This window comes from Pristiophorus japonicus, chromosome 7 (genome assembly GCF_044704955.1).
Source record: "Pristiophorus japonicus isolate sPriJap1 chromosome 7, sPriJap1.hap1, whole genome shotgun sequence".
NCBI lineage: Eukaryota > Metazoa > Chordata > Chondrichthyes > Pristiophoridae > Pristiophorus > Pristiophorus japonicus.
The window spans coordinates 241,939,441-241,958,778 of record NC_091983.1 but is presented as its reverse complement, the minus strand read 5'-3'; the positions used below and the strand labels follow the sequence as shown (position 1 = coordinate 241,958,778).

At 46.9% G+C, this 19,338-nt stretch overlaps 1 protein-coding gene across 1 annotated transcript in view; it reads left to right on the top strand.

Moving 5' to 3' along the window:
* LOC139266712 (dynein axonemal heavy chain 8-like) overlaps window positions 1-19,338 on the top strand; it is a 2,132,242-nt gene that overhangs the window by 1,899,238 nt on the left and 213,666 nt on the right. Inside the window, exon 75 of the mRNA XM_070884298.1 lies at window positions 456-623. Coding sequence (XP_070740399.1) covers window positions 456-623 — 168 coding nt within the window. The remainder of the gene's footprint in view (window positions 1-455; window positions 624-19,338) is intronic.

Genomic DNA, 19,338 nt, shown 5'->3' with positions numbered 1-19,338 from the left:
AAAGTAAAGTGTGACCTTAGTCTTTTATTGCAGGTCTCCAGAGTGCTCCCAAGTGAAGCCTGTGCTCCCAAGGGATTATGGGATCTCTTGGGACCCCAAGGGAAGTGTCCTCTGGTGGCTGTACAGAGTAAATACAAGTCCACATATATAACAATGGGGATAATTCAGGAAAGTGGAATTGAGGTAGAAGATCAGCCATGATCTTATTGAATGGTGGAGTAGGCTCGAAGGGCTGAATGGCCGACTCCTGCTCCTATTTCTTATGTTCTTATAACTCTGAGAAACCACACCACCAATTGAGACGCTGCATCTCTATGTCCAAAGTTTATATTCTGGCAACTCTTAGATAAAACTTGATTGGATACAAGGTTGTGCTGGACAGTTGTTGAATAATGTAATGGAAAACTGCCTGTATTTATTAAGTTTACATTCACAAGTTATGTTTCGCTTCCCAGACGATCAAGCCAGCTGATATTTCGACTGTGCGGAAATTAGCCAAACCACCTCACCTGATTATGAGGATTCTCGACTGTGTGCTGATTCTCTTCCAAAAAAGAATGGATACAGTCACCATGGACCCTGAGAGACCCTGTCTCAAACCATCCTGGGGGGAGTCTTTGAAGGTAACTAATTTTATTTCAATACTGTGATATTTTGCCAGGTAAACCGTAAGTGCTGAGCCGTGAGAGATGACTCATTACAGTTATTTCATTCCGAAGCCTGTGATATTTTGAAGTGTGCTGTGACAAGGGATCACCCTGATAAAAAGAAATTGTAAGTTTCGTTCTCGTCTTTGATGTCCGAAAAAGATCAATTAGCTTGAGGATGATGCTTCTAGCATTCATATTTCTGGCACCAGTTCTGCTGCAGTGTGTGCCTGAGTACCTTCTATCATTTGAGGGGTAGAGGACCTATCTTCAGACCCTCACTTGCTCCACCAGGACTTCCATTGCTGCATCATTAAATTGAGAGACCTTGCAGGAGACTTGTCTGACCCAGAGTTGAAAAGATGTGCCAAAAACGCAAATGTTCATTCCTATGAAGATCAGAAACAATAAAAACAACTTGCATTTAAATAGTGGCCTAGAAGTTCGATAACGGATTCAAAAAGCACAGGCAGCACGTCAACTTCATGCTGCCTGCTAATCATCATGATTACAGTGTACAGTCCAGCGCTGAAAGTGTGCTCAGCAGGGGGCCGCAGTTCGTGTTGCTCGAGCGAGGCTAGCTTTACCTAAAACTAGCCTGCTCCTCTAGTCTGCACCTCTTAAAGGTGAGCTGCACATCTTAAAAGTGCTTCAATACCAGTTAGTCTGCAAGTTAAAAGTGTGCAGGCAGAGACGAAGTGGGCGATCACCAGACAGCAGAGGAGCACTAGGTAGGTAGTGCAGGAGTTCCCTGAGTTCATCTCGCTCTCCAATCAGTACTGTTCTGAGTACTGGTGAGGGCAATGGTGTCTCTGGTAGTGTAGCCAGAGCCAAGACCATGGCATCACGGGTGGTTCAGCTGCACGGTGGGGGGGGGGGAGGAAGAAGAATGGAAGAGCAATAGTGGAAGGGGATTCGATAGTCAGGGGAGTAGACAGGCATTTCTGCGGCCGTAGACATGACTCCAGGATGGTATATTGCCTCCCTGGTGGGGTCAAGGATGTCACCGAGCGGCTGCAAGATATTCTGAAGGGAGAGGGTGAACAGCCAGAGGCCATGGTCCATATCGGTACCAATGACATAAGTAGAAAGAGGGAGCTAGGAGAGAGATTAAAAAGCAGGACCTCAAGCTAGTGAGTATAGAAAAAGGAGGATAGAGAAGATGAATGCGTGGCTGGAGAGCTTTAGATTCCTGAGGCATTGGGACCGTTTCTGGGGGTGGTGGGGCCTGTACAAGTCGGACGGGTTGCACCGCAATCGAACCGGGACCAGCATCCTTGCGGGAGGGTTTGCTAGTGTTGATGGGAAGGGTTTAAACTAGCTCGGCAGGGAGACGTGAACCGAAAAATAGATTCAGTGGGGGGAGAAGCAAAGCTGGAATTGGACAGCAGAAAAGTAGAAAGTGATTTTGGAAGACAGAGGAAACAAGGGCTGGAAAATAGACAACAAGGGAGTTTGGCACCACTAAATGGTATATACTTCAATGCAAGGAATATAGGGAATAAGGCAAATGAGCTGAGAGCACAGATAGACATGGGAGTATGATATTATAGCTGTTACTGAGACATAGCCGAAAGAAGGGCAGGTATGGCAGCTCAGTATTCCTGGTTACAGGGTTTTCAGGCGGGATAGAGAGGGGGGGTTAAAAAAAGGAGGGGGAGTCACAGTATTAATTAAAGAAACAACTACAGCTGTGAAAAGGGATGATATGTTAGAGGGGTCATCAAATGAGGCCATATGTTGGAGAACAAAAAAGGGCGATCACACTACAAGGAGTGTACTATAAACCCCCAAACAGTGAGAGAGAGCTAGAAGAAAAAATATGTGGACAAATTGCTGCGAAGTGCAAAAATTATAGAGCTGTAATAGTAGATGATTTCAAATACCAGAATATCAATTGGAAAAAAAGTAGTGTGAATGGTACAGAGGGTACGGAATTCCTAAAATGCATTCTGGAGAACTTCTTTAGTCAGTATGTAACAAGCCCAACAAGGGAAGGGGTGGTTCTGGACTTGGTTTTGGGGAATGAAGAGGGGCAGGTGGAAGGGTTATCAGTGGGAGAGCATTTTGGTGCTAGAGATCATAATTCAGTAAGATTTAGGGTAGTAAGGAAAAGGATACAGGTGGACCAGGAATAAAAGGTTTCAGTTGGAGTAAAGCCAATTTTGCTGTACTGAGAAGTGATTTGGCTAATGTGACAGAGCAGTGGGAGGCATTCAAGGAGGAAATCCTCAGGGTACAGTGCAAGTATGTTCCCTTAAAAAAAAGGGTGGGGTTAACAAATCTAGAGGCCCCTTGATGTCAAGGGACATACAGGTAAAGATAAAGATAAAAAGGGAAGCTTAAAACAGATACTGAGAACTCAATACTGCAGAAACTCTAGAGGAGTATAAAAGTGCTAGGAAGCAATTAAAAAAGATATAAGGAAAGCAAAGAGAGAGCAGGAAGTAAGAACATAAGAACATAAGAAATAGGAGCAGGAGTAGGCCATACGGCCCCTCGAGCCTGCTCCGCCATTTAATACATTCATGGCTGATCCGATCATGGACTCAGGTCCACTCCCCTGCCTGCTCCCCATAACCTCTTAATACCTTAGCAGTTAAGAAACTGTCTTAACCAAAGAATGTTGACAAGTAATATCAGGAAAAACCCAAAGATGTTTTAGAAATGCATTAAGAGCAAAAGGATAACTAGAGAAAGAGACCATAAAGGAAATCTGTGTGTGGAGGCAGAAGATGTGGGTATGATTCTTAATGAATATTTTGCAAATGTGTTCACAAAAGGAGGGGTGATGCAGACTTTGCAATGAGGCAGGAAGAGTGTGAAATATTAGACGTGATAAACATAGTGCGAGAGGAATTATTAAGGGACTTAGCAGCTTTGAAAACGGATAATTCCCCAGGCCCGGATGAAATGTATCCCAGGCTGTTAAGAGAAGCAAAAGAGGAAATAGCAGAGGCTCTGACCATCATTTTATCAGCCTCTCTGGCTACAAGTGTGGTGCCAGAGGACTGGAGGACTGCTAATGTTGTACCTTTGTTTAAAAAGGGAGAAAGGGATAGACCAGTCAGCCTAACCTCAGTGGTGGGAAATGATTGGAAAAGATCCTGAGGGACAGGGTAAATCTTCATTTGAAAACACATTGATTAATCAAGGACAGTCGTCATGGACTTGTTAAGGGAAGGTCATGTCTGACTAACTTGATTGAATTTTTCAAGGAGGAAACCAGGAGGGTCAATGAGAGCAATGCGTAAGATGTAGTGTATATGGATTTTAGCAATGCTTTTGATAAGGTGGCATGGCAAAGTGTCAAGTTGGATCTCAGATGGGTAATGGTTCATGGGTGTATTTGTGACTGGAAGGCTGTATCCAGTGAGATTTCACAGGGCTCAGTGCTGGGTCTGTTCCTTTTTGTGGTACATATCAAGGACTAGAATGTTAGGAGTATGATTAAGACATGTGCAGGTGACATTAAAATAGACTGTGTGGTTGATAATGAAGAAGAAAGCTGTGGACTGCAGGGAGATATCAATATACTGATCAGGTGGGCAGAAGAGTGGCAAATGGAATTCAATCCTGGATAAGTGTGAGGTAATACGGCCAGGGTGATCTCCTGGACTCATTTCGATCGCCTGGATGGATCGGAGAGGAATTTTCCCAGATTTTTTCTCCCTAAATTGGCCTGGGTTTTTATCTGGTTTTTGCCTCTCCCAGGAGATCACATGGCTCTGGTTGGGGTGGAGTGTAGTATGTTTCAGTATCAGGGGTGTCGCAGTTATGCGAGGCGGACTGGTCGGGCTGGGTGCTCTTTGCCTTTCCGTCATTGTTCATAGGTTTATATGTAATCTTCAGGGCTGCTGACCAAGGGACGTGCGGCTCTTTGTTGGCTGGCGTGGACATGATGGGCCGAAATGGCCTCCTTCTGTGATGTAAATTTCTATGTTTCTATGTTTCTATGTTAATGCATTTGGGGAGCTCTAACAAGGCAAGAGAATAAACATTAAATGGTACGACACTGAAAGGTGTAGAGGAACAAAGGGACCTTGGAGTGCATGTCCACAGATCCATGAAGATAACAGGCCAGATAGATAAGGGGATTAAAAAGACATATTGAATACTTGCCTTTATTAGTCGAGGCATGGAATACAAGAACAAGGATGTTATGCTTGAACTGTATAAAACACTGGTTAGGTGGAGTACTATTTGCAGTTCTGGTCACCAAATTACAGGGCAGATGTGATTGCACTAGAAAGGGTGCAGAAGGGTTTTATAAGAATGTTGCCTGGACTGGTGAATTTTAGTTATGAGGAAAGATTGCAGATGCTGGGTGTGTTTTCTTTAGAACAGAGGAGGCTGAGAGGAGACCTAATTGGAGTGCATAAAATTATGAGGGGCCTTGGATACAGTAGATAGAAAGGATCTGTTTCCCTCAGAAGAGGGGTCAATAACCAGCGGGCATGAGGGGAAATGTCTTCACCCAGAGGGTGATAGGGGTCTGGAACTCTCTGCCTGAAAAGATGGTAGAGGCAGAAACCCTCACCACATGTAAAAAATACTTGGATGTACACTTAAAGTGCCGTAATCTACAGGGCTATGGACCAAGAGCTGGAAATTGGGATTTGGCTGGATAGCTCTTGGTCAGCCGGCGCGGACACGATGGCCTCCTTCCGTGCTGTAAATTTTGATGATTCTATGATTCTATGATTCTAAAGGTGAGCTACCTTACACTGATGAGAAAATGTTAAACTGCTTCAGCACTAGGCAGTCTGCACCTCCTAAAGGTAAGCTGCCTTCTGCTGATGAAAAATTGTAAAAGTGCTTAGCAGTAACACAAATGGCTCAACAGACCAGGGAAAGGGAATCCACAATCTTAGACGCAGCAGTTCAGCTTTGTACAGGTGGTCAACGCTGAAAAAGAGGTCTTTAGGAGTAGAAATAAAACGGGGAAGGTTTGGCTCAACCCTGGCGAACAAGGGAAATTAAGGATAGTGATGAAACCAAGGAAGAGGCATATAAATTGGCTGGAAAAAGCAACAAACCTGAGGACTGGGAGAAATTTAGAATTCAACAAAGGACGACTAAAGGTTTAATTAAGAGGGGGGAAATAGAGTACGAGAGGAAGCTTGCAGGGAACATAAAAACTGACGGCAAAAGCTTCTATAAATATGTGAAGAGAAAAAGCTTAATGAAGACAAACGTAGGTCCTTGCAGTCAGATTCAGGTGAATTTATAATGAGGAACATAGAACATAGAAACATAGAAAACAGGTGCAGAAGTAGGCCATTCGGCCCTTCGAGCCTGCACCGCCATTCAATAAGTTCATGGCTGAACATGCAACTTCAGTACCCCATTCCTGATTTCTCACCATACCCCTTGATCCCCCTAGTAGTAAGGACTTCATCTAACTCCTTTTTGAATATATTTAGTGAATTGGCCTCAACAACTTTCTGTGGTAGAGAATTCCACAGGTTCACCACTCTCTGGGTGAAGAAGTTTCTCCTCATCTCAGTCCTAAATGGCTTACCCCTTATCTTTAGACTGTGACCCCTGGTTCTGGACTTCCCCAACAAAGAAATGGCAGACCAATTGAACAGATACTTCGGTTCTGTCTTCACGAAGGAAGACACAAATAACCTTCCGGATGTACTAGGGTCGAGTGAGAAGGAGGAACTGAAGGACATCTTTATTAGACGGGAAATTGTGTTAGGGAAATTGATGGGATTGAAGGCCAATAAATCCTGATAGACTGCATCCCAGAGTACTTAAGGAAGTGGCCCTAGAAATAGTGGATGCATTGGTGATCATTTTCTAACAGTCTATTGACTCTGGATCAGTTCCTATTGACTGGAGGGTAGCTAATGTAACACCACTTTTTAAAAAAGGAGGGAGCGAGAAAATGGGTAATTATAGACCGGTTAGCCTGACATTAGTCGTGGGGAAAATGTTGGAATCAATCATTAAGGATGAAATAGCAGCGCATTTGGAAAGCAGTGATAGGATCAGTCCAAGTCACCATAGATTTATGAAAGGGAAATCATGCTTGACGAATCTTCTGGAATTTCTGAGGATGTAACTAGCAAAGTGGACAAGGGAGAACCAGTGGATCTGGTGTATTTGGACTTTCAAAAGGTTTTTGACAAGGTCCCGCACAAGAGATTGGTGTGCAAAATCAAAGCAGATGGTATTGGTGGTAATGTACTGACATGGACAGAGAACTGGTTGGCAGACAGGAAGCAGAGAGTCGGGATAAACGGATCCTTTTCAGAATGGCAGGCAGTTACTAGTGGAGTGCCGCAAGGCTCAGTGCTGGGACCCCAGCTCTTTACAACATACATTAACGATTTAGATGAAGGAATTGAGTGTAATATCTCCAAGTTTGCAGATGACACTAAACTGGGTGGCGGTGTGAGCTGTGAGGAGGATGCTAAGAGGCTGCAGGGTGACTTGGACAGGTTAGGTGAGTGGGCAAATGCATGGCAGATGCAGTATAATGTGGATAATTGTGAGGTTATCCATTTTGGGGGCAAAAACACGAAGGCAGAATATTATCTGAATGGCAGCAGATTAGGAAAAGGGGAGGTGCAATGAGACCTGGGTGTCATGGTTCATCAGTCATTGAAGGTTGGCATGCAGGTACAACAGGCGGTGAAGAAGGCAAATGGCATGTTGGCCTTCATAGCGAGAGGATTTGAGTACAGGAGCAGGGAGATCTTACTACAGTTGTACAGGGCCTTGGTGAGGCCTCACCTGCAATATTGTGTTGAGTTTTGGTCTCCCAATCTGAGGAAGGACGTTCTTGCTATTGAGGGAGTGCAGCGAAGGTTCACCAGACTGATTCCAGGGATGGCTGGACTGTCATATGAGGAGACACTGGATCAACTGGGGCCTTTATTCACTGGAGTTTAGAAGGATGAGAGGGGATCTCATAGAAACGTATAAGATTCTGAAGGGACTGGACAGGTTAAATGCGGGAAAAATGTTCCCGATGTTGGGAAAGTCCAGAACCGGGGACATAGTCTTAGGATAAGGGGTAGGCCATTTAGAACTGAGATGAGCAGAAACTTCTTCACTCAGAGAGTTGTTAACCTGTGGAATTCCCTGCCGCAGAAAGTTGTTGATGTCAGTTCATTGGATATATTCAAGAGGGAGTTAGATATGGCCCTTACGGCTAAAGAGATCAAGGGGTATGGAGAGAAAGCAGGAAAAGGGTACTGAGGGAATGATCAGCCATGATTTTATTGAATGGCGGTGCAGGCTCGAAGGGCCGAATGGCCTACTTATTTTCTATGCACCCTCCTCTGTTTCTAAATTTATCCCAGTCCTCAGGATTGTTGCTTTTTCTAGCCAATTTATATGCCTCTTCCTTGGTTTTAACACTATCCTTAATTTCCTTTCTTAGCCACAGTTGAGCCACCTTCCCCGTTTTATTTTTACTCCAGACAGGGATGGACAATTGCTGAAGTTCATCCATGTGATCTTTAATTGTTTGCCATTGCCTAACCACCGTCAACCCTTTAAGTATTCTTTGCCAGTCTATTCTAGCCAATTCACGCCTCATACTGTCGAAGTTACCTTTCCTTAAGTTCCGAATTAACTGTGTCACTCTCCATCTTAATAAAGAATTCTACCATATTATGGTCATTCTTCCCCAAGAGGCCTCGCACAACAAGATTGCTAATTAGTCCCTTCTCATTACACATCACCCAGTCTAGGCTGGCCAGCTCTCTAGTTGGTTCCTCGACTTATTGGTCTCGAAAACCATCCCTAATACACTCCAGGAAATCCTCCTCCACCGCATTACTACCAGTTTGGTTAGCCCAATCAATATGTAGATTAAAGTCGCTCATGATAACTGCTGTACCTTTATTGCACACATCCATTATTTCTTGTTTGATGCTGTCCCCAAGTTCACTACTACTATTTGGTGGTCTGTACACAACTCCCACTAGCATTTTCTGCCCTTTGGTATTCCGTAGCTCCTCCCATACTGATTCTACATCGTTCAGGCTAATGTCCCTCCTTACTATTGCATTAATGTCCTCTTTAACCAGCAATGCCAATCCGTCTCCTTTTCCTCTCTGCCTATCTTTCCTAAATGTTGAATACCCCTGGATGTTGAGTTCCTAGCCTTGGTCACCCTGGAGCCATGTCTCCGTGATGCCAATTACATCATACCCGTTAACTGCTGTCTGCGCAGTTAATTCGTCCACCTTATTCTGAATACTCCTCGCATTGAGGCACAGAGCCTTCAGGCTTGACTTTTTCGAATTTTGCTGTAATGTGGCCCCTTTTGTTTTTTGCCTTGGGTTTCTCTGCCCTCCACTTTTACTGTTCTCCTTTCTATCTTTTGCTTCTGCCTCCATTTTATTTCCCTCTGTCTCCCTGCATAGGTTCCCATCCCCCTGCCATGTTAGTTTAACTCCTCCCCAACAGCACTAGCAAACACTCCCCCTAGGACATTGGTTCCGGTCCTGCCCAGGTGCAGACCGTCTAGTTTGTACTGGTCCCACTTCCCCCAGAACCGGTTCCAATGTCCCAGGAATTTGAATCCCTCCCTTTTGCACCACTCCTCAAGCCATGTATTCATCTGAGTATCCTGAGATTCCTACTTTGACTATCACGTGGCACTGGTAGTAATCCTGAGATTACTACTTTTGAGGTCCTCCTTTTTAATTTAGCTCCTAGCTCCCCAAATTCGTCTCGTAGAACCTCATCCCATTTTTTACCTATATCGTTGGTACCTATATGCACCACGACAACTGGCTGTTCACCCTCCCTTTTCAGAATGTTCTGCACCCGCTCCGAGACATCCTTGATCCTTGCACCAGGAGGCAACATACCATTCAGGAGTCTTGGTTGTGGCCGCAGAAACGCCTATCAAGTCCCCTTACAATCGAATCCCCTATCACTATAGCTCTACCATTCTTTTTCCTGCCCTCCTGTGCAGCAGAGCCACCCATGGTGCCATGAACTTGGCTGCTGCTGCTCCCCCCTGATGAGTCATCCCCCTCAACAGTATCCAAAGCGGTGTATCTGTTTTGCAGGGGGTGACCGCAGGGGACCCCTGCACTACCTTCCTTGCACTGCTCTTCCTATTGGTCACCCATTTAGTATCTGGCTGTGTACCCTTTACCTGCGGTAAGACCAACTCGCTAAACGTGCTATTCACGTCATTCTCAGCATCGTGGATGCTCCAGAGTTCATCCACTCTCAGCTCCAGTGCTGCAATGCAGTCCGTCGGGAGCTGCAGGCGGATACACTTCCCACACACGTAGTCGTCAGGGACACCGGAAGCATCCCTGACTTCCCACATAGTACAGGAGGAGCATAACATGTGTCCAAGCTGTCCTGCCATGACTTAACCCCTAGATAAACTTAATTTGACAACAACAATGCTAAATGTTACTTACTGATAAAGAAAAGAAAAAAGAAAAGCTACTCACCAATCACCAGCCAATCACTTACCCCCTTGGCTGTTACGTCACCTTTCGATTTCTTTCTACTTCTTTTTGCCTTCTCTCCCCGCTGCAGCTGCACTGGCTGGCTTTTGTAGGCCACTCGCCTCATGAACCCAGCCTCCTGACTGCCACCGCTCTCCTCGAGCTGTTGGGCCTTTGTCGGCCGCTCGCTTCACGAACTCCCGCCTCCCGACTGCCCTTGGGGAGACGGTGCAAGCCATTCTTGGCAAGACAGTGCTGATAGAATACAAGATGCCGATATCCTCATGTGTTGTCCTCCTCCTCACATCCCACTTTCCCCTTATCCCACATTATCTTCTGATTTACAAGCATGCACCTCTTGCTTTACCCTCCTTCCCTCACCACAAACCTGCCCTTGTGTCTTCCTCATTTCAGACAGCCAAGAAAACTAGCCTGCCAAGTCAGTGGGTCAACAAGGAGAGAGAGAGGAGAAAAGAAGAAGCACCACCACTCAATTTCACACTCCCAGCCACCAGCTCCTCGAGGTCAGCCTACAAGGCCATCAACAGTCTCCCCCACTGAAAGTCAGCAGCCTTCCACCTGACGTGCTGCAGCCACTGGAGTAGCACTGCGTAAGAGCGCGAGGATAGGCTAAGGCACACGCAAGACACTCACTGAAGGAATGCACAAGGATAATTAGTTGATTTTTGATGGAATCTTCATCTTCTTTGCAGTCCCTCAGAGTCGAGAATGACTTGCTTCCACGTTAAATATAAGTTCTCAGGTGACTGATGAGTCCAATGTGGGACCTACAGTTTTTGTAACAGGTGGGGCAGATGGTGGTTGAAGGGATGGGTAGATGGGTTGCTTGGGTTGTTGTGCACTACTTTCGCTGTTCGCCCTTGGCTTCTGCTTGCTTTACGGGTGTCCTTGAAGTGTTTCCTCTGCCCGCCTGGGGCTCGCGTGCTGTGTCGGAGCTACAAGTAGAGCGCTTGTTTTGGGAGTGTCGTATTGGGCATGCGGACTGTCATGTATCTTACATTATTATAGATATAACTGTATCCTAACATGCTATACATGACCATAATAAGATATGACCTGTAACCACCAGCATACCTTACCACCAGGGGTGCACTTGCAAGAGACAGGTATATAAGGACAGGTCTCAGGTAAGTGCAGCATTCCAGAGCTGTGAAATAAAGGTGCAGGTCCAGAGTGACCTTGACTTCACTACATGCCTCGTGTGAATCTGTACTGAGGGTACAGGACTTTACAGTGGCGACGGGTTACGGGATTACAGAATCCACAGAATGGCGACCAACGGATCAGATGAAAAGTACAATGCTGGAGACAATTGGGAGGACTTTATAGAAAGGCTCCAGCAAAGCTTTGTAACCAAAGACTGGTTAGGAGACGACAAAGCAGACAAGAGAAGAGCCCATCTCTTGACCAGCTGTGGCTCGAAAACATACGCTTTAATGAAGAATCTGTTGGCACCCGAGAAACCAGCAAGCAAGTCGTTTGAAGAATTGAGCACACTGGTAAGAGACCACCTGAAGCCAGTGAGCAGCCTACACATGGCCAGACACAGGTTCTACAACTACAGACGCTGTGTGGGCCAGAGCATACCCGACTTCATGGCGAAACTTCGGAGGTTGGCTAGTTTCTGTGAGTTCTCCGATGAACTGAGGAGAGAAATGCTGAGAGACTTTTTCATTGAAGGAATAGGCCCGCTGGCATATTCCGAAAGCTCATAGAGACCAAGAACCTGACCTTAGAGGCAACAGCACTGGTTGCACAGACATTCTTGGCAGGGGAAGAAGAAACGAGGTCGATTTACAATGCAGGTACAGCAACTAACGAAATATCGGAACAAGGAGTTCACAGCATGAAACAAGCTGCTACCCCCACACACAGACAAAAGTGGGAGAGCAGGCCCTCGACAGCAGGCAGTAAGCCATCAAGGGCCACAGGAACGGCCATTCACACCTCATCAACCAACAATGCGAGCAATCAACTACAAACTGAGAGAAGCTCAAAAGAGATCAGCCAGACGCAGCTCATTCTTTGGAAACAATGGAAGCGGTCTGTACTGGAGGTGTGGGGGTAGGCACTCGTCAAGGGGATGCCGATTTCAGCAGGTTGTTTGCAGGAACTGTGAATATACAGGGCATTTGGCCCGCATGTGCAAAAAAACGGCAGCTCAGCTGGTATATGTATCGGATGGGTCGGAAAGCAGACCAGAAGCCGGTGGGGACAGTACCCGGGACACCGATGTACAGCGGGTCAACACAATCAATGGCCGCTGCTCCTACAACAGGATGCCTCCTATAATGATGAGGATCCTACTCAACGGGATACCTGCCAACATGGAGCTGGATACGGGAGCGAGTCAATCTGTCATGGGCGCTCATCAATTTGAACAACTGTGGCCGCATAAAAGAGACAGACCAAAACTCACAAGGGTCAACACCAAACTAAGGACCTATACCAAAGAAATCGTACCAGTCCTCGGCAGCGACATGCTCTCCATCACACACAAAGGGACAGTGAACCGACTTCCCCTGTGGATTGTCCCCGGAGACCCCCCAGCACTGCTGGGGAGAAGCTGGCTGGCAAAACTAAACTGGAAATGGGATGATGTCCATGCCATGTCATTCGAGGAACGGACCTCCTGCTCAACAGTTATAAAGTGATTTGAACATCTCTTTCAGCCTGGTGTAGGCACTTTCAAAGGGACCAAAGTCAAAATCTACATCACACAGGATTCTAGACCAGTCCATCACAAGGCCAGAGCTATACCCTATGTGATGAGGGAAAAGATTGAACACAAACTAGACAGGCTTCTACGGGAAGGTATTGCATCACCTGTGGAATTTAGCGACGGGGCAAGTCTCATCATCCCAGTCATGAAGCCTGATGGATCCGTATGAATCTGTGGGGACTACAAATCTACCATAAACAGAGTCTCCCGACAGGACCAGTACCCGCTGCCCAGAGCGGAGGAGTTATTTGCCACATTGGCTGGAGGTAAACGTTTCTCAAAACTAGACCTCACACCTGCGTATCTGATGCAAGAATTGACCGAGGAATCCAAGCTACTCACCACCATCAACACACATTGAGGCCTTTTCATGTACAATCGCACAGCTGCCATATTCCAGCGCAACATGGAGAGTCTGCTCAAGTCCATCCCGGGACGGTTGTATTTCAAGACGACATACTTATCACGGGCAGGGACACCAACTCCCATCTCCGTAATTTGGAGGAAGTACTAAAGCGGTTGGATCGGGTAGGCCTACAAGTTAAGAAATCCAAGTGCCTGTTTCTCGCACCCGAGGTTGAATTTTTGGGCAGAAGGATTGCCGCTGATGGAATCCGCCCAACACAGTCCAAAACAGAAGCAATTCGCCAGGCACCCAGGCCCCGGAATGTTTCAGAACTGCGCGCCTTTCTCGGGCTACTCAATTACTTTGGGAACTTTATGCAGAATTTAAGCACGCTGTTGGAGCCTCGACATGTGCTACTCAGGAAGGGGTGCGATTGGTTTTGGGGGGACGCCCAGGAACGCGCCTTCAATAAGGCACGCAACCTTCTGTGTTCCAACAGTGTTTTGACTTTCTTTGATCCAGGTAAAAAGCTAGTTCTCACATGTGATGCATCAGCGTATGGGGTCGGGTGCGTTTTACAACATATCAATAGTGCGGGCAAATTACAACCCATAGCTTATGCCTCCAGGTCACTTTTGCGGGCTGGGCGCGGGTATGGAATGGTAGAGAAGGAGGTGTCGCGTGCGTGTATGGTGTCAAAAAGATGCACCAATACCTTTTCGGGGCCAAGTTCGCATTAGAAACCGACCACAAGCCCCTCACGTCCCTCCCATCTGAGAGCAAGGCAATAAACGTCAACGCCTCGGCGCAAATTCAACAGTGGGCACTCATGCTGGTGTCCTACGATTATACCATAAGGCACAGACCAGGCACAGACAACTGTGTCGACGCGCTCAGCAGGCTACCCCTGGCGACCATGGAAGGGTCTGACGAACAGGACTGTGAGATAGTCATGGCAATCAATGCCTTTGAGTCCACAGGTTCGCCCATGACGGCTCGCCAGCGACCCCACGTTATCCTGAGTAAAAAGATGTGTCCTAACCGGTGACTGGGCAGAGGCTCGCGATGCCTGCCCTGAGGAATTCAAACCTTTTCACAGACGCATGCATTAGCTATCACTACAAGCGGGCAGCCGAGTAGTCATGCCTCTGCGAGGCAGAGAGGCATTTGTCCGAGAGCTCCACCGCGAGCACCCGGGGATTGTTCCCATGAAGGCCATAGCCAGATCCCACGTCTGGTGGCCTGGTATTGACATGGACTTGGAGCTCTGCATCCGACGGTGCACCATTTGTGCCCAACTCAGCAATGCTTCCAGGGAGGCTCCCCTGAGCCCCTGGCCCTGGCCTACCAAACCGTGGTTGCGGGTCTACGTAAACTATGCGGGCTCATTCATGGGCAAAATGTTCCTCGTAGTTGTCGATGCATTTTCAAAGTGGATCGAATGCACCATTTTAAACATGAGCACAACCTCCACCACTGTGGAGAGGCTCGCAACCATGTTTGCAACGCACGGAATCCCTGACATATTGATCAGTGACAATGGTCTGTGCTTCACCAGCGCAGAATTCCAAGACTTTATAATTGACAACGGCATAAATCATGTCAAGACGGCACCGTTCAAGCCGACCTCCAACGGCCAGGCGGAGAGAGCAGTGCAAATCATTAAACAAGGCATGCTTAAAATCCAAGGTCCCATGCTGCAGGGTTGCCTGTCACCTGAGGAAAGGGCAATCCCAACAGACAGCCCAGGCGAGTCAACAACAATCACACCAATCGAAACAGACAGCCCAGGTGAGATACCAGCAACCACACCCAAAGAAAAACAGACACCAAGGCAAACAACTGAACCACAACTCAGACGCTCCACGCGAGAGCGTAGACCACCTGAGAGACTGAACCTATAAAGACAATAAGACCTTGGGGGAGAGTGATGTCATGTATCTTACATTATTATAGATATAACTGGATACTAACATGCTATACATGACTGTAATAAGATATGACTTGTAACCACCAGCATACCTTACCACCAGGGGTGCACGTGCAAGAGACAGGTATATAAGGACAGGTCTCAGGCAAGTGCAGCATTCCAGAGCTGTGAAATAAAGGTGCAGGTCCAGAGTGACCTTGACTTCACTATATGCCTCGTGTGAATCTGTACTGAGGGGACAGGACTTTACACGGACGATGTGGCCCGTCCATCGGAGCTGATCCAGTGTGGTCAATGCTTCGATGGTGGGTGTTGGGGTAAAAAGAAGACTTCTCTTCTTCAAGGTGGATTCCCTGAAGTAAGGAATCGATACCAGCCCTTATAACGACCACGGAATCAATCAGACGACCTTGGATTCACTTTTACAATTTTTATTCAAGCATATGCAGGGGAAGCTCACAGTCCTAGCTACCTAAGACCGGATCTTCTACAATTGATGGTTTTACACATGGTTATACAGTTTCCGACGTGTGCGTCCCTCCTGCAAAACCTTCTATGACCACCGGTTGGTCTATAGCTTATCAGCAGAGCTACATTGATTCGTTAACCCTTATCAGATTGGCCGCTGAGTCGTTTCGCAACCTCTCCATCTTCCATAGCATGTGGAGCCAATCTCAGCCTCTTGGAATATGTTGTTCCACAGTTTTAACCTTGCCCTGACTTTTCCAGCTTGGTCTGCAGTTTTTAAAGATGAACATACAAGCATGAGCTATGCCTTTTAACCTGATTTCACGCATGCCTTATTTGGGTCTGAAGTGTACTTTTTACTTAAGTGTGCTTTTTACTTAAGTATGCTTTTTACTCAGTGTACTTTTACCCCCTTACATTGGGGATGTTGGCCTGAGTGAGAACACTGACGTTGGTGCGCCTTATCCTGCCAATGGATTTGCAGGATCTTGCGGAGGCAGCATTGGTAATACTTCTCCAGTGCTTTGAGGTGCCTGCTGGACATAGTCCATCAGCAGGCCAGGGCCATTGGAGGGAGCAGCGTGCAGCGGCCCAGCCCGGAAATCGATGCGGTCCCGGCCTACAAGACCATCAGTCGGCTGGGGCCATTGGAGGGAGCAGCGTACAGCGGCATACCACTGCAGGGGGCAGTGCGTGCTGCTGCAGGAGGGTGACGGCTGCGAAGTCAGGTCGCTGATTGCAGTGCGGGCTGGCACAGCAGGAGGGAAGAAGGAGCGGCAAAAGTCCGTCGAGGGAAGTGATCGGAGCCCAAGAGAGGCATGAATTTGGGGCCCAGAAGAGGCGAGGGCCCAGGGGCAGCACGGGCCAGCCCACACAGCGATATAGAAACATAGAAACATAGAAAATAGGTGCAGGAGTAGGCCATTCGGCCCTTCGAGCCTGCACCGCCATTCAATGAGTTCATGGCTGAACATGCAACTTCAGTACCCCATTCCTGATTTCTCGCCATACCCCTTGATCCCCCTAGTAGTAAGGACTTCATCGAACTCCTTTTTGAATATATTTAGTGAATTGGCCTCAACAACTTTCTGTGGTAGAGAATTCCACAGGTTCACCACTCTCTGAGTGAAGAAGTTTCTCCTCATCTCAGTCCTAAATGGCTTACTCCTTGTCCTTAGACTGTGACCCCTGGTTCTGGACTTCCCCAACAAAGAAATGGCAGACCAATTGAACAGATACTTCGGATCTGTCTTCACGAAGGAAGACACAAATAACCTTCCGGATGTACGAGGGGACAGTGGGTCGAGTGAGAAGGAGGAACTGAAGGACATCTTTATTAGACGGGAAATTGTGTTAGGGAAATTGATGGGATTGAAGGCTGATAAATCCTGATAGACCGCATCCCAGAGTACTTAAGGAAGTGGCCCTAGAAATAGTGGGTGCATTGGTGATCATTTTCTAACAGTCTATTGACTCTGGATCAGTTCCTATGGACTGGAGGGTAGCTAATGTAACACCACTTTTTAACCTGTCTAAACCCGTCAGAATTTTAAACGTATCTATGAGATCTCCTCTCATTCTTCTGAACTCCAGTGAATACAAGCCCAGTTGATCCAGTCTTTCTTGATATGTCAGTCCCGCCATCCCGGGAATCAGTCTGGTGAACCTTCGCTGCACTCCCTCAATAGCAAGAATGTCCTTCCTCAAGTTAGGAGACCAAAACTGTACACAATACTCCAGGTGCAGCCTCACCAAGGCCCTGTACAACTGTAGTAACACCTCCCTGCCCCTGTACGCAAATCGCCTCACTATAAAGGCCAACATGCCATTTGCTTTCTTAACCGCCTGCTGTACCTGCATGCCAACCTTCAATGACTGATGTACCATGACACCCAGGTCTCTTTGCACCTCCCCTTTTCCTAATCTGTCACCATTCAGATAATAGTCTGTCTCTCTGTTTTTACCACCAAAGTGGATAACCTCACATTTATCCACATTATACTTCATCTGCCATGCATTTGCCCACTCACCTAACTTATCCAAGTCACTCTGCAGCCTCATAGCATCCTTCTCGCAGTTCACACTGCCACTCAACTTAGTGTCAACCGCAAATTTGGAGATACTACATTTAATCCCCTCGTCTAAATCATTAATGTACAATGTAAACAGCTGGGGCCCCAGCACAGAACCTTGCAGTACCCCACTAGTCACTGCCTGCCATTCTGAAAAGTACCCATTTACTCCTACTCTTTGCTTCCTGTCTGACAACCAGTTCTCAATCCACGTCAGCACACTACCCCCAATCCCATGTGCTTTAACTTTGCACATTAATCTCTTGTGTGGGACCTTGTCGAAAGCCTTCTGAAAGTCCAAATATACCACATCAACTGCTTCTCCCTTGTCCATTCTACTGGAAACATCCTCAAAAAATTCCAGAAGATTTGTCAAGCATGATTTCCCTTTCACAAATCCATGCTGACTTGGACCTATCATGTCACCTCTTTCCAAATGCGCTGCTATGACATCCTTAATAATTGATTCCATCATTTTACCCACTACCGATGTCAGGCTGACAGGTCTATAATTCCCTGTTTTCTCTCTCCCTCCTTTTTTAAAAAGTGGGGTTACATTGGCTACCCTCCACTCCATAAGAACTGATCCTGAGTCTATGGAATGTTGGAAAATGACTGTCAATGCATCCGCTATTTCCAAGGCCACCTCCTTAAGTACTCTGGGATGCAGACCATCAGGCCCTGGGGATTTATCGGCCTTCAATCCCATCAATTTCCCCAACACAATTTCCCGACTAATAAGGATTTCCCTCAGTTCCTCCTTCTTACTAGACCCTCTGACCCCTTTTATATCCGGAAGGTTGTTTATGTCCTCCTTGGTCAATACCGAACCAAAGTGCTTGTTCACTATGTGTACGCGCTCGGTCTGTGCAGCAGAGCTGGTCTCCAGTTCGTCTTGGGTAATCCTTGCCACTGGACCAAGACCTAGCTCTGTCAAGCCCGTGTGGTGGCTGGTGTGCAACGGTCACCACACATCAAAAAAAATCCATGCATAGACATCTTCCACCTTTCACGATGTAGTTTGGGATCTGGAATATAAGGTCCTTCACTGAAACACCTGTGAACTCATCCCTTTTTGACGTGGAAGCAAGTCATCCTCTCTTCGAGGGACTGCCTATGATAATGACATAGTCCATGTCTCTGAAGCCTATAGCAGGGCAGGTATCACCACTGCTCTGTAGATCATGAGCTTGGTGCCGGGTTTGAGGTCCTGGTCTTCAAACACTCTCTACCTCAGGCAACTGAAGGCTGCATTGGCACACTGAAGGTGGTGTTGGACTTCATCATCGATGTCTGTTCTTGTTGACAGTAGGCTCCCGAGGTATAGAAAATGTTCCACGTTGTCCTTGTCATGGATTTTGATAACCGGAGGGGCAGTGCTGTGTGGCAGGGGCAGGTTGGTAGAGAACCTTTGTCTTACAGATGTTTAGTGTAAGGCCCATGCTCTCATATACTTCGGTGACGATGGTTTGGAGTTCGACCTCCGAGTCTGCGCAGACGCAAGCATTGTCTATTTTGATGTAATATTGGAAGCATATATGGATAACGTTGGATTGGAAAATTTGCTTTGTGGTAGCTTTTACTTCAGCATTGTGGCCAAGAGGACAATTTGATGGTCAGTAACATAGGAAAGGTATGGTGTGGGACAAATGTTGAAAGGGGAATTAGAGTTGTGTTCACTGGAACCGCAGG